The sequence below is a fragment of the Equus przewalskii genome, chromosome 2 (assembly GCF_037783145.1).
Source record: "Equus przewalskii isolate Varuska chromosome 2, EquPr2, whole genome shotgun sequence".
NCBI classification, from domain to species: Eukaryota; Metazoa; Chordata; class Mammalia; order Perissodactyla; family Equidae; genus Equus; species Equus przewalskii.
In genome coordinates this window covers 100173738-100189857 of record NC_091832.1, presented here as the reverse complement: position 1 = coordinate 100189857, position 16120 = coordinate 100173738, and the positions used below count along the sequence as shown (strand labels likewise).

Here is a 16120-nt window from a genome sequence, read left to right as displayed (position 1 = left end):
CACTTCAGCAGCTGGAGATTTGTCAGTCTAGATCCTGGACGTGGACCACGCACTGCTTACCAAACCATGCTATGGCAGGGGTCCTACATATAAAGTAGAGGAAGATGGGCATGGATGTTAGCTCAGGGCCAATCTTTCTCAGCAAAAAGAGGAGGATTGGTGGCAGATGTTAGTTTACAGCCAATCTTCCTCAAAAAAAAAAAAAAGTAAGGAGTTATGAAATAGCATGCCTTGTTTAGGAAACTAAAAATAGTTCAGGAAATTAAGGTGAGGAGTGACAAGATCTGGAGTTAAGTAGCCAAAGGTCAGGTCACAGAAGACTTTATGTCATGCTGTGTAATTTGGATTATATCCTAAGGGCATCTATTAGCCATCAGAAGAGAGTGATATGATCAGATTTTATTTCAGAAAGATCATTTTGATGACAGCATGAAAAGGGAAGATAAGGAGGCGGTAAGCCAATTTGGAGGTTACTGCAGTAGCTTAGATGAGATGATGGACTGAGCAAAGGCAATAACAATATAGTGAGGCAAGAGTGAAAGATCTGAGAAACATTTAGAAGGTAGAGTTGAAACAGAAAAGAATTTAGGATGCCTCCTTGTTTTCTGAAGCAGGAACTGGATGGTGCCATTCACAAATATAAAGAGAAGATTCAGGAGATATGGTGATAAGCTCAGTTTAGTGCCTCTGACCATTCTGGGTAGAGATAAACAGGAGAACCCTGAGCCAGAAAAATGTAATGGGGTCTCATCTTTAGAGATTGATGAAGCCACAAAAGTGTGCATGAAATGAAGTGGGTCAGAATACAACAGTTTTGAGGTTATTGTATACATGTTAATTACATGTCAAAGACATAAACTTAAAGACTGTTTTTACACTCAGAACACACATATATATGTTTAAGTTCTCAATAAATATAAACTGATTGACAAGTTACAGATTCTTTATACAAAGATAGTACCTATTATCTGCTAATGAGATCAGTCCCTAGTGGCTAAGAATTTTTTAAATAAATATTCTCATGTTCCCATTTCCTTTTGCTGAGGAACATTAGCCCTGAACTAACTTCTGTTGCCAATCTTCCTCCACTTTATATGTGAGATGCCACCACAGCATGGCTGACAAGTGTTGTAGGTCCATGCCTGGGATCCAAACCTGTGAACCTGGGCCACCAAAGAGGAGCATGTCGAACTTAACTACTATGCCACAGGGGTGGCCCCTGATGATGCCGTTTTGATTAAAGAATAATACAGACCCCTAACCAAATACTTTAGTCAGTCTTTACAGAACACCCTTTTAGAAAGATAATATCGGTTATTCCTGAAAGATATACACAAATGACAATCTTTTCATTCAAAGACTTCACAAAGCAGATGTAAAATCTGAGCATTTATGCCTTGAAAAATAATCATTTCATAACTCAGGTGGGTATACATAATAAACAAATATATATGACAAAAAAGCACCTAAAGAGAAATAGCATAAAATCTCAGTTAAAATGAATAAATGCTGAGTACATCCATGAGAAAAGACGAATAAAAATCTGGCGGAATGAATGAGAGAAGTCTTCCTGGAGCAGGCATGTTTTAACTAGATTTAGTAAGTTATAAATTTTCTGAGAAACAGAATAATGATCAAAGGCATAAAGGAAGAAACCAACAGTTCATTCATGAGAAACAGCAAAATTGCTATTTAGAGCAGTTTGTACATAACTGGAGGATTGAGGAAGACCAGGTCAATGAAGGTTCAGAAACTAGGCCTTAAAATTAGTTTTATCTGCTATGACAGAGCATCACCAGAAACTCTCAAAAAGGAACATGATAAAAGCTTTAATTATAAGTTTGTTACATGATTCTAACTTTTTTTACACCATAACATCAGACAACAAATGAAATTAATATGTTTTCAGTATAAGTACAAACTTAAATAAATCTAGCACTTAAAGAGTTTCTAATTTAGTTATTTTTGGCATGGTTATATAGGGCATCTCAAAACCTAAATTCCAGTAATGTCAATATGCCCATCATTCAGAATCTGTCAAACTTGAGAGCAACATCCTCTTTCTTAAAAGAAGCATCTGCTTATCCTTATGTTCCTTCAAATCGTGGCAGGAAAAGCAAGCATAGTTTTATGTATACAACTCTGAACTGCTTAATGTTAAGCTATGGGATACTGTTAGTAAATATTATGGCAAAGTTACTCACGGACAATTAAACACTTAGGACCTTTTAGGCTTTAGAAAACCACAACCAGCTTTATTAATACATAATCTCAATTAATGACCTTCAGGTCCAAATGTCCAAATGCCAAATGAAACTTCTACATACATGTCAAAAATTAACATACCCACTCATTATCCTTTCTTTAACAATCAGCTCTCATTCTTGACTTCCTTACTCCTGTGAATACTGTCAGAGAGCCAAGCTTAGAAACTCACTGGACTAGCAATTATAAAATGTGAGTTCTAATCTGGCTCTTCCCTGAACTTGTTGTCAAGTCTGGACAATATAATTTCTGAGCCTTTGGTTCAGTTTGGGTTCTTCTATAAGATTTGGAAGTAAACTAATATGATCCTTAAAATACATTTAGCAATAAAATTCCATGATTCTTTCCCTGTCCTTTAGCCCAATATCACCAAGTTTTGCCTATTTTTCCTATAATCTTTTACATGCATTTTTATTGTCTATTTCTGTTAGTATCATAAGATTGCAGGTCTTTATGAACCAATTTCTTTACTCATCTTCCTTCCAGAATCTCCACACCCTGACTTATCCTACGTACACCATAAATCTTATATTCTTTTTTCCTTCTACTCTTTTCTGAACCTTGAGTGCAGAGCTGAGTTAATCACACTATTCTTGGGGCTGGCCCTGTGGCCGAGTGGTTAAGTTCGCGCGCTCCGCTGCAGGCGGCCCAGTATTTCGTTGGTTCGAGTCCTGGGCGCGGACATGGCACTGCTCATCAAACCACGCTGAGGCGGCGTCCCACATGCCACAACTAGAAGGACCCACAATGAAGAATATACAACTATGTACCGGGGGGGCTTTAGGGAGAAAAAGGAAAAAAATAAAATCTTTAAAAAAAAAAAAAAAAAAAAAAAAAAAAAATCACACTATTCTTTCCGTGACCCATTATCACCATTAGTTGTGAAAGACTGCTCTTGTTTATTTTTGTTCACCTGTTTATTCCCAAGCCCTGTCTCATTCCCCTTCATATTCTGGTTTACATTAAAATGTTATATACCCTTAGATATATACATATACTGGTAAAATATATATTGTTATTTGCATGTATATGTTTTTATGATATAGATCCATATCTCTTTTTACTTTCCTAATATAAACCTTGTTTTTCAGATCTATTCATGTTGCTGTAACTATATCTTCACATGTAAATCCATGTTTCTAAACGATGCACAGTATTGCACAGGACACAATTACCACAGTTTATCTATCCATTTCCTTAGTGACAGACACCTAGGCTGTCTCCAATTTCCTACTTCTCCAAGTAGTCTCACTCCATAGAGACAATTACTAACTTGAAGTTAGGGTATATCATTCCGGGAAATGTTTTTATTGTATTTTTTCATAATATATATATATATATATATACCATATACTTATATTTTATTATTTCACTATATATGTTGATATGGATACATACATAAGAAAATATACTTATGGATATATATAACTAAAAAATATATATCCATAATCAACACATATTGTTTAAAACATTTGAAATGTATACAAATTGTATCATACTTTAATCTCCTTTTGTCCCTTATTACACTCTACATTATATTTTTGACATTGATAACTGGGTGTGAAGTAGTATTGCATTATTTTAACTTGCATTTTCTAGATTGCTATAACTTTTGAAATGTTTGTTCAAATCCTGTGCCTGATTTTCTATGGATTTTTATTTATTATTATTGATGCTTAGTTAATGTATCCTCAACACTAATGCACTATCAATTATATGCATTACAAATGTCTTCTCACAGACTGTGGGTTGCCTTTCATTTGACTTATATTGATTTTTCTAACAGAAGTTTTACATTTTAACACAGCTGAATATATCAATCTTTTCCTCTTTTGCTTGCATTTAAATTTTGATTAATACTTCTTTAGCAAAATGTTAGATTTTCTGATATTTTAAAACAAAATATATAGAGTTTTGCTTCTGACATTTAGGTATTTAATCCATAAAACCATAAAATCATATAAATACCTAAATGTCAGAAGCAAAACTTTACTGATTTTTTTCACATGTAACAACCATTTCTAACATGATTATTTCCCTACTGATTTATAGCGCCACCTCTGTCAGATACTAAACTTCTATATATACTCTTTATTCTGTTCTATTTTGCCAAACTCACATTCTTATAAATACCGTTGCATTTTATTTTTCTATGGAATGGTCTTCGTAAATGACACTTTACTACTTCATGATATTAGGAATAGATTACCAAGTTTCTCTCTCTCTCTCTCTCACACACACACACAAACTATAGGGGTTTTAATAAAATAAGATTGACATTAATTTTAAAGATTTGGAAAGACTTATTAGAAAATTTAATCTTACCATCTAAGTACATTAGTTCTAAATTTCCCATTTAGTTCGTCTGTATATATTCTATTTTTTTGCTGAGACTTTCCATTTCTATCTTGGAAATGCCTATTTTTTTCGTTTGTTTCAAACTTGTTCATAATTGCTCATTGATGCATTTTTATGATGGCTGTTTAAAAGTTTTGTCAAATAATTTTAACATCTCTGTCATCTAAGTGTTGGTTCTACTGATTGTCTTTTTCATTTAAGTTGAGATTTTCCTGATTCTTGGCCTAACAAATGATTTTTGATAGAAACTTAGACATTGTGGGTATTATGTTATGAGACTCGATATTATTTTAAACCACTTAGCTTATGCCCTCCAATACCTTTTGGGGGAATGAGGGGCTGTCTTATTACTGCCAGGTAGGGGTAGAAGTCCAGGTATCCCACCAGGCCTTTGCTGGCATTGGTACAGGTGGGTCCACAGTTTTTTCTGTAATACTTGGCTGGAGTAGAGAGGTTATTGCTTAAAACATTTTTGTCATGCTAGGCTGCTCCTTTCCTGGTCCTTTGGCTAGAGAGAGAAGATCTTTGTTGGGGCTTTTTCTGTCTGCTAGTTGGTGTTGTCAGATTGCCGGCTTCTTCAGTTCCAAGTCTGGGTTATAATGAGGCAAAAAACCAAAACCAAAACTCAAACCAAAAAAACCTAGGGACTTTACCATGGCGTCATTCCTTGGATCCTGAGGCATCTGACCAATCTGCTTTCTTTTCCACACCTTTCAGTCTTTCCATATTTGTTTTGTATGGATGTCCTGGGGTTTCAGTTGTACTCAGCAGGAGGAATAGGCAAAAGTACTGCTCTATCTTCCCACTCACGATTTTTAATAAAAATGTGTACTATAACTCAAAACCTAGATAAATTTATTTTCCTTCTTTAGTTTAGTTAGCCCTGAGCTAACATCTGTGCCAACCTTCCTCTTTTGGCTTGAGGAAGATTGTCACTGGGCTAACATCTATGGCAACCTTCCTCTATTTTAAGTGGGATGCCACCACAGTGTGGCTTGATGAGCAATGCTAGATTTGCACCTGGGATCCAAACCTGTGAACCCTGGCACACCAAAGCGGAGCGTACGAACTTAACCACTAGGCCACCGGGCCAGCCTCTATTTTGCCTGTTCTTGAATTTTTGTATATCTATATAAATTTTAGAATCAGCTTTTCAAATTCTACAAAAACTCTACTGGGTTTTTGACTAGAATTGCTTGAGTGTAGTGATCATTTTAAGCTACGCACAAATATGCTTCTTGATTTCCAAAGTTATGGGAATTATCTAGATATCTTTTTGTTACTGATTTATAACTTAAGAGAAACTGTCATAAGAAACAGTGATCAAGAGAGGCTTGAAAAGTATTTGTACATGGGGATTTGCTCTCTTGCTATTCTTAGGAACTCTGTCACGGCCAAGCGAAGAAGTAAGACTTGCCTTGTTGCCCTGGTGAAGAGACTGTCAATTGCCAGACAGGTTTATCATCTACTGCCAACTACTAGACCACCCTGCTAACAGACCAACCAGCTGGCTGAAGACACATAAGCAAGTCCAACAGATATCAGCCCAGCGGGCCCAGACCAGAAAATCTGCTCTACCATCCCCCAAATCATAATCTAAATAAGTTATCATCTCGAGTCACACACAAGGTTTTGGAATGGTTTGTTATTCAGCAATAGATAACAGAGACATCTAGCTTCCTTGATGCTTTTCAAGCACATTTCCACCTTTGCAATGGTAAGTTCTTTACTTGGGACACTCTTGCCCTGTATTGCATGGATAATTTGTTCACATCCTTCAAGTGTTTGTTCAAATCTCATCCTCTTCATGAGGTCTACTCTGCAAACTCTATATAAAATTGTAACCCCACCACTGAGCCCCAGCACTCCAGGATCCCTCTTATCCTGATCATTTTCTGTTTTGTTTTTCTGTAGCCTTTATTGGCTCCTAACATACTATACTTTACTTAGATATTGTATCTGTTTATTGTCAGCCTGCTCCTACTAGAATGTAAGTTGTAAACGGACAGAGGTCTTCAACTGTATTATATATTGATACACCCCATGTGTCAAAATCAGAGCCTGATGCATAGTAGATGCTTGCTAAATATCTACTGAATAACTGAATGGACTCAATGTTCTAGAGATGTCTATTAGATCAAGTTGTTAATCACATAATTCACAGCTTCTACATCCATCAGTTACTGAAAGGTTAAAATCTCTGCTATGATTGTGGACCTGTTCTGCCATGCCTCATATTTCTGTCAGTTTTTGCTTTAGTGTCTAGTGTTTTCATTATAAACAAGTTTAAAAGGAAGTTTAAAAAAATGTATAATAAAATATTCAACCAAACTGGCCTTTCTTTTAAATGTCCTAAATTAGATAAGTTTCACTTTATTTTTTTAACAGTATTTGAATTTTATTTAACAAAAACAATAAATAATAATAAAAACCAAGACTGACTTAGGGTTGTTATGTATTTACTGTTCTAATAGTGTTCTAATTCTAATATTCAATGAACAGGTAGCCTATAAAAAAAATTCTACTAAAGATGAAAAAGGAATAACAATGGACAGTGAATAAGAATTCAACTAATAAATATAGCACATCCATATAATATAATATAACATTAAGGTTGACAATATTGATATGATGTTCATATACTAATAAAATAAAAAAATTAGGCTATTAAAAAGTGTTTATATCCTCCATTTACTAAAATACTTAAATACACACACAAACCTAAGTTATACATTTAAAAAGTTAACAATAGTTATCTCTAAATAATGGAATTACAAGATTTTCATTTTCCACTTTGAGCTGTATAATAAAGAATTTGTCTGGGCTTTGTCTAAGGTTCCTGGAATGGAGCATATAAACCCTTGGAAATTCCTGAGTAGTAGGAGTATCTTTGTTATTCATAGTAGGCCCTTGGGACCACACCTGAGTTTATGCTAATGAAATGACTCACACTAGGCCGGGAGAGGAGACAGTTTCAGGTTGGGACTTGGGGCATGCTTGAAAGACCAACCAAACAATTAGAGGGTAGAGGCTTTGAGCCATGTGATATAGGCCTAACCTCCTGACCTCCTGGGAGGAAAGGGGAACTGGAGATTGAGTTCAATCAAGTGGCCAATGATTCAACCAGTCATAAGACTTAAAATCCAGAAATATATTCATAAGGTTTTATTCTATGATGCAGTCATTTAGAAATATCATTAAATTGTAATATAAATTATTTACATTTAATATAAATCATACACACATCATAAAACCCCAATAAAAACTCTGGAAACTGAGGCTTAGGTGAGCTTCCTGGTTGGTGAGCACACTGATGTGCCAGGAGTGTGATGCACCCTAATGCTACAGGCAGAGGACATGGAAACTGTACTTCTAGGACCTTCCTGTATCTCACCCAATGGGTCTCTTCTTTTTTGGCTAGTCCTGATTTACGCCCTTCACAATGAACTTTTAATCATAAGTAAGAGTGCTTTCCTGAGTTCTCTGAGCCATTCTAGAGAATTATTGAGCCTGGGGGGTTAGTGGGAACACCCACACATGTGACCAATTGGTCAAAAGTGTGGGTGACCTGGGGACCCTCAAACTTGGGCCTGGCATCTGAGTGAGGGTAGTCTTGTTGGGGATTGTGCCCTTAAGTTTGTACTAACTCTTGTTAGTTAGTGCCAGAATCGCACTGCAACTTGATATACTTTTATACCATCTAAGGGTTTTTATAATGGACTTACATTACTCATAATTAAAAAAACAACTTCCATTTTGAAAAAAAGAAGAAGAAGATCTTGAAATTAAATAAGTCATTACTATTTTAAATTGTAAAATTAATAACATCTAAAGAAATAAGGAGAACCAAATAAGAGCCCGTAAGTACAAATGTTAGGGGAAAAGAAAGTAAATTTGTTTAAATTAAATTAATGAAAAGTTGATGAAGGCAACAAAATAAAAATATAAAAAGTGGTCCATAAAATTTTGTAAAATAAATGCTTCTTTTTTTAAAAAAAGTTACAATTTAAAGATATTTTTAAATGACTGCATCATAGAAGAAAATCTTACATGACTACACTTCTGAATTTTAAGTATTATGAGTAAAGAGAGCAAAAAGTGAAAAAAAAAATTTTGGTCATTTGGAGTTTTTTCTGTGAAGTCTATTAATGCAATGATTATGAAACCACCAGACCACAATATACATGTACAGTATTAAGTTGCCTGATTGTTAAAAACCCTTTATTAGCTGCCTTCTCTCCCCATTCCCTGTCCCATTTCCCCATTCCCCTATAGGTACTCTCCACATTACCTTTAAATAAACTTCATGCTTTGGAACTCTTTTCTTAGGGTCTGCTTATGGGGGAATCCAAAGAAAGACACATCTGTCTAGAAAATTTCTTCTCTAAGAGAATTGATTTTCTTCCATAAGCACTGGTGTTTCCAGTGTTTCCATCATGGCACATCCTTTCACATATATATCAGAGTTGCTTCCTGACTAGTAGTCTTGACTTCAGTCTTTTCCCATCCCAAAAGAACATACACACAAAAAGCTATCGACAAAAGCTTAAAAGGGAGGAAAAAAACACTCATGGGAAAAATTATGGCATCATCACTTCCCCTGAAGAAAAATAATTATTAATACGATAACAAAATGCACTTCTGAAAATACCTAAGTTGTTTTCGGAGCTGCTCCATTTCCACATTTTGTTCAGTTACTGTTTTCAGAAAGTGTTGGTTCGTCTGCCACAAGAAAAAATAGAAACATTCAGTATCAGAATATTTAAAACTACATCTTTAGAGATTAACTATAGGCATATAAGTAGAAAAAAGATTAAATGAAGTCATGATAAGATTAGATTTTTTGATGGTAAAATATAACCCTGGCCATCTTTTCCTGCCTTTACTGCTTTGGTGGACACTTGCTTCACTTCAAACTACCTGCATCTGCATTTCCGTCTCTTATGGCTTTCTCTGGCCACCTGAGTCTCCTTTGCTCACTTACCTGTGCAGAAGGCTTAAGGGTGTTGTAGAATTCCTGGCCCCAGCCTGCTCTGGAAGAGCCTGATAACAATGACTGAAAGAACTGGCATGTAAATAGCCCAATCTCCTGCGCCCCGCAGTGGGATAACTCTGAGCCGTGTTCTACACTGGCTTCCAGAATTCATTAGTGGGATTAAGTTTCAATTATCCACAGTGTTAATTTGCTTGACTGTTAAAAACCCTTTCTTGGTTGCCTTCTCTTCCCTTCCCAGTCTCACTTCCCCACTCCCCTACTGGGGCTCCCTAGTATCATCTCCCAAATAAATGACATGCTTTGGGACCCTTTTCTCGGCATCTGCCTGGGCAGGAACCTAAAGTAAGATATGAAGCAGTCTTCCATGTGGAGAAAAAATTTTTCTAAGTGAACTGATTTTCTTCCATAAGTGTTGTGTTTACTATGATGTGACAAGTTCCTTATCCTTATCTATATGCCTTATAGGCAAAGTCATCTAGATTACAATTACCTCCTAGTTGATTTCAGTCTCTTCCCATTCCAACAGAGCATACATACATCTCGCCAGCTGAAGTCCCTGAGGCAGTTTTCATCGTACTTCTCTCATATTCCACCCAATTTCATTGACTTCATATTTTTAATACACTATGGTATTCCCCTCTACCTGGGATGTCCTCATTCTGCCAAAATTCATCCCTCCATACCCTGTGTGGTCCACTCACTCTAAGGCAGAATTAATTGTTTCCTTTCTGCATTTTTACAAAACTTTATATGTACTTTTACAATGCACATTGCTTTATATTTAAAGTTTATATATTCCTGGCTACAATATGAGCCTTTTACTGAAGACCAGCTTCTCCTAGAACTTCCAATGTCTGGCACATGATTTAGTACATTCTAGGTACTTAGACCTTTGAGGAATGAATGAATGAATGAATGCCTTTATTGAGACATGAAAGAGAGCCTGAGGACTGCATCTTTTCCTTTATCTTGGAAAGCAGACAACTGTAGGCCAGAATTTAGTATTCAATTTACAGACCAAAATTTAAGAGACCAACTATCACACGCAGAGAAAGAAAGAATAAAGACAGGTAGGTAAATTATACCACACCAGAAAAGTTAAAAAAAACAAACAACTGGGTGTAACATTGGGCATGAATCAGAAAAGGCATAATGGTTACACGCAAATAATTGAAGAATTGACTTGAAGAACAAGTGAGCTTGTTCTACTGTACTCCAAAAGATAAAATCATGTATCAGTGAGAAGAAATCTGATAAGAGAGATTTTAGCTTTCTAATAATCAGAGTTCAAAGGCACAGGCTCTTTGGGGAAGTGATAATATCTTTTACAGGGGATATTCAAAGCAGAGGCTAGAAGATCACCTAACTGAAAAGCATTTAATAGAGGGATGTCTGTATCATTTGGGTGAATAGATGACCTTTAACATCATTTCAAATTCTCCTGTGAAGCTATCCCAATAACTTCAGCCCCCACTGAAGGAATTCAGGTCTCTGAAGTCCTCTATAACATCTGTAATGCACCATTAGTGTTTTATTACATACACTGTCTCAACACTTGCATAAATAATGCTTTCGTTTTTTACTATTTGGGAGCACCTTAAAGATAAATGATGTAGAGAAATTAGCAGAAGTATAAATTGGCATTGTGAATTTTAAGAAGCTAGTGTTGGGAAGTAACACACTTAAGTTGCTAGCAAGCCTAGCAGGAGCTCAACAACTGCATCTGAATATGGCTCTGATGTTCTGTATTTGTGATCACAGAGAAAATTATATATGGTCTTAATTTTCTAGAATTTGGAGATTCATAAAGGTCCAGGGAAGCATCCCTTTCAATCAACATCCATTTCAGCACCTTAGTCACTTCATATGAATAAGATTCATATGATCATTTTATATGTCATTCTTGTTTTACCAAGCAGACAGGGGCTTTGTGGATAGATGCACATTTCTCTTGCAACTAGAGAACCTATGACAGTGGAAGGAACTTAGTATGCAATTAATAAATATTTTTGAGTAATTTTATAGAGATGAGCAAATCTCAAAAAAGAATACGATTGGGGCCAGCCCGGTGATGATGGTTAACTTCGCACGCTCTGCTTCCGCAGCCTGGGGTTCATGGGTTTGGCCCAGGGTTCACGGACCTACACACCACCGTGGTGGTGTTTCACATACAAAATAGAGGAAGACTGGCAGACATGTTAGCTTAGGGACAGTCTTCATCAAGCAAAAAGAGGTAGATTGGCAACAGACGTTAGCTCAGGGCCAATCTTCCTCATCAAAAAAATATATACATATATACCTATGATTTTAGTAAAGAGAATTTCTAGGAAATGTGAGCTCTTATTGTATCTACAGCCTTAATAAATAAATATAAACTTGTACTTTCATGTACCATTCAGGTTAGGGCATTTTACCTTTTGGATATTTCTAATGTGCATTGGTGGGAAAAGATATTTTATTTACTCCTTGTATACTCATCAATTTATTGCATATCAATAAGAACCTATTCATTTAAATGAGTTTATTCATGTAATAAGAAAAATTTTTAATGAAAACTGCTTGATTTGTGTGTGTGTGTGTGTGTATTATATCCATAGCTTGTTATTCTTAGTTTTGGCCTGAAACTATGAATTCTTTTGCTTTTGAAATTCTTAAGTTTTTCCTGTGAATACTCAAATATTCTTTTCCCATGACTTTTATCAAAATGATTTTGAGTTGTTTATAACAAAATAGAGGCTCTGTGGTATAAGATCCCAAAGGATTATATAATCCCCATAATTCTAGGAGATATACTAAAAGAAAGAATGCATAATTGTGATGTTAGGTTAAACCATTAATTTTATGTAGAAATATGATTTCTTAATTACAGAAATCAGTCATCATTTTGTTCTGGAGTACTTTAATACTATTTTAAAGCTCTAAGAAGTAGATAATCAACAATTATAAGCGATTAGAAATTCCAAATGTTAACATAAGCAAAATAGAAAGAAATTTCTTTAATAATTTTTTACATGATTAAAGAAGAAACTTTTAAAAAGCAGAATAACATTGGATTAACCTTACTTTTGATGGCACAACTCCACTCTTAAATAAAGACATTTTCATTTTAGGGATTAACAAGAATTAGCAGAATAACTAAGTAAAATGAAGACAGAAAAGAGAGGAATTACCTGGGATGTCATAATCCTATTACTCAACAATGAGGTAAAATAAAATTCCAAGAAGGAAAAGAAAAGGTGAGAAAAGAAGAGAAAACAGAAAAGTGAGACAGACAAAAAGGTAAAGAGCAGAATTGGGAAGGATAATTGTATTTCTTTTTAGGAAAAAATTAAAGGGAAATTTAGAGGTACCAATTAGTACTGGTGGTCAATCAACTAATAAATGGTTCTTGGTGTCCTACTATTTTTAAGGAATGGGGCTACTCATTTGTTTAACGGTGCCATTACTCTCATTATATACCTAGCAGTGTGCTAGATGAAATACTAAGAATAAAGCATGAGTCCTACTCTTGAGGAGCTCACAGTCTAGATTACTCTCAGGAGATCCTACCAAGCACCCCAAGAGTATTTTCAGATTAGGATATATTTCAAAGAGATGTCAACTTTACATCTCCAGATAGTACTGTGAACCCTGTCATGCTACTGAATGTGAAAGAAAAAGACAGATAAAAGAGTACTGCCTGCCTATTTTAATTTCATGCAACATGTTTTTCTTTGTTGTTGATTTGCAGTAGCATAAATAAACATTATTTATAGTAACAATTTCTAGTTTATATAAACAAGTACATCAAATGGATATTTTCACTTACCATTTCTATGTTCTCATTAGTAACATGAAGTTGCTTGGTCAGTTGTTGAAAATTGGTCAGCTGATCCTATAGCAGGAAGGTGGGGGGGAGGTGTACATAAATAGCATTTTGTTTGCAACCCCTAAATAAAATTAAACCAAAATCAAGTCTAAAATCATTATGCCTAAGTCTAGATGAAATCAGTTGTATTTCTTCTGACTATTATTGTGTGAATTAAGAGTTGAAGAAATGATAAGATAATGATAAATTTTTTTTAACGATTACAAAATTGAATAAGGTGGCAATGTGGAAACCAATGTAGCTATCTCTGTTTTATGTAAAACCATTATTTCTAGAAATCAACTCGAGTAAATAGACATGCTAAAGAGACCTTGTCAAATATTGGAAAACCACATTCAAACCTATTCCAAACCTACCATTCGAACTATGGCACAAGAGTTATTGTCCCTGTTCTCTACTTTTAAAAATTCTCATGGCTTAAATGCCCCACAAGTTTTAAATCGTTTGATTATCTGTTATGATCCTATTAAACATTATATGTGCCGGTGACTCAAAGTTGGGAAGGACCCTTAATATGTCAGATGACAGAATTCAAGATTGATAGATAACGGGGGAAATAAGGACAAAGTATTATTTGTAAAGTCAAAAAACCCCTTACTTCATAGCTACAGCACAAGATTGATCGTATTCAGCTGAAAAAACCAAAAACCTAATGGCTTAGTTGATTGAACTAAATGAAGAAAAAGCCTTAAAGAACATACTTATATTAGAAATGGTTTCTAGATCTCAGAGGCAAAAGCCTTATGGATCAGACACATGGGGATTATTTTCAAAGTGTGGCATGTATAGAAAAATAACCTTGTAAACTGCAAAGCATTATGTAAGCATTATTATGGCTTCTTTAGAAATCTCCAATTACAATGATAATAATAGGAACAGTTATTAACTGGAATTTGAAAAGTCAATAAATGAGAGTTGAAGAGAGGCATGATGATAACTGTAGTTAAACAGTTGCCTTCTCAAAATCCACAGAAAAAGGATCAAAATTGGGATTACTTCACAGTTTTCAATGTATCTGACAGAAAAAGAAGGAATGGAAGGATAGAGGAGGCAGATCTTCCAATGGAACGGATGTTCTTCTGAGATAGTGAGTTCTTGTCAACAGAGGTACAAAGTGAAAGCTAGATGTCCACTTTGAAAGAAAATAAAATTATTCTTGCTTTGGACAGAAAGAAGTTCTTTTACAAGTTATAAATTATAAATAACTTGTAAAATTCTATTCTGATTAATTTATGTTAGACAAACTTGACATCTCTTTCAGTAAAAGATTACATTTAAGATGTTAACATTTTCATTTTACATAGCATTGTTGCTATATTTGAGCAGGTTTCTTCATTGGCCACGATCTAATGAACAATTTTTTTTTTTTGTTAGCCAGGTAAGAAATCAAGAATATAAAAGCTTTGGAGGTCTATTTATACGTAATAATGTTATAGATGCTTCTTAGCACTAAATACAGCTTCCATTGCTAATCACATCATAAAACCCAATATACACTAGGCACTGCTTTAATTATCTTATCTGTTCAAGAGATTTCTAATCTTCAGAGATCTGTCTATTGTTAACATAAATAACATAGCAGAGACTTAAGCATTCCTCTCCAAAACTGAGATTCTCCAGATGCAATTTCTTATTGATATACAAGAACACCATGAAATCCAAGATTACCTTTTGTTTTTGACTTTCAACTACATGAATCTGGGCCTCAGTCATATGTTCCTGGTAAAGTTTCTGCAATCTGTCTAACTCCTGAGAGACAGTCTGCCACAGTTCCACAGCCTGAGATTTTTCCTATAAAACAAAAACATTTGAGAACTTGTTAAATTATTAGCATGCTATTGCATAATACAAATGAATCATATTCTTTTACAGAAAGAGCTCTTGTATACAAAGTCACAAAGTAAAAACAGAACTTGTGTAAAGATGGTATAGTTGCAATATTTTTGACAATTTGAAGTTATATTAATAATTTAGACCATAAACTTAAAAATGGAAATTCCTTATTTTAAAATATTCTTTTTATTCAGATTTCATAGTTTAAATTAAAACACTTAAATCAGAAATATGGATCTAAACCACTTTCCTTGTTCTACAACAAAGTGTAAGTCTTAGAAATTACTGAAGAAGAAAACCGTCCCCGGTAAAGCACAGGACTTTTTTTCTGATTGCAAAAGTAATAAATGTTTATTGTAAAAAATTAGGAAAATATAGAAAATAGAGAAGAAAATAAGAATTACCTATAATTTTACCATCTGATAATCAATATTGCTAACATCTAGATACAATCTTTATAAATGTTGGATATATTCATATTTATAAATGTGATTTGGGGGGAATTTTGTATTTTTTCCTTTGAACAAAACTGAGAATCAAATAATGTGCCATTTGTATTGTACTATTTTCACTTGGTATTTTATAACGTGAGTTTTCTCAAGTGATTAACTATTCTTTCAATACAACAATTCTCAAATATAGTATGGGGACCCTTGAAGTCAAAATTATGTTCATAATAATGTGAAGACATTATTTCCCTTTTTCCTCTCATCCTCTCATGAGCGCACAAGGGAGTTTTCCAAAGTTTACATGATGCGATGTGTGATGCTGTCATCATTCTGATGGCTACTGGAACGCAT

At 34.6% G+C, this 16120-nt stretch overlaps 1 protein-coding gene across 5 annotated transcripts in view; it reads right to left on the bottom strand.

The window, feature by feature from the left end:
* SCLT1 (sodium channel and clathrin linker 1) overlaps nucleotides 1-16120 on the bottom strand; it is a 145490-nt gene that overhangs the window by 82315 nt on the left and 47055 nt on the right. For all 5 annotated transcript variants that reach the window (XR_011537170.1, XR_011537169.1, XR_011537168.1 and 2 more), the window contains exons 7-9: nucleotides 15156-15278; nucleotides 13428-13493; nucleotides 9275-9345 (exon numbers count right to left, since the gene is read on the bottom strand). Coding sequence is in view for 1 of the 5 variants with exons in the window: in XM_008521413.2 (XP_008519635.1) it covers nucleotides 9275-9345; nucleotides 13428-13493; nucleotides 15156-15278 (260 nt within the window). In the remaining 4 variants the exon portion in view is untranslated. The remainder of the gene's footprint in view (nucleotides 1-9274; nucleotides 9346-13427; nucleotides 13494-15155; nucleotides 15279-16120) is intronic.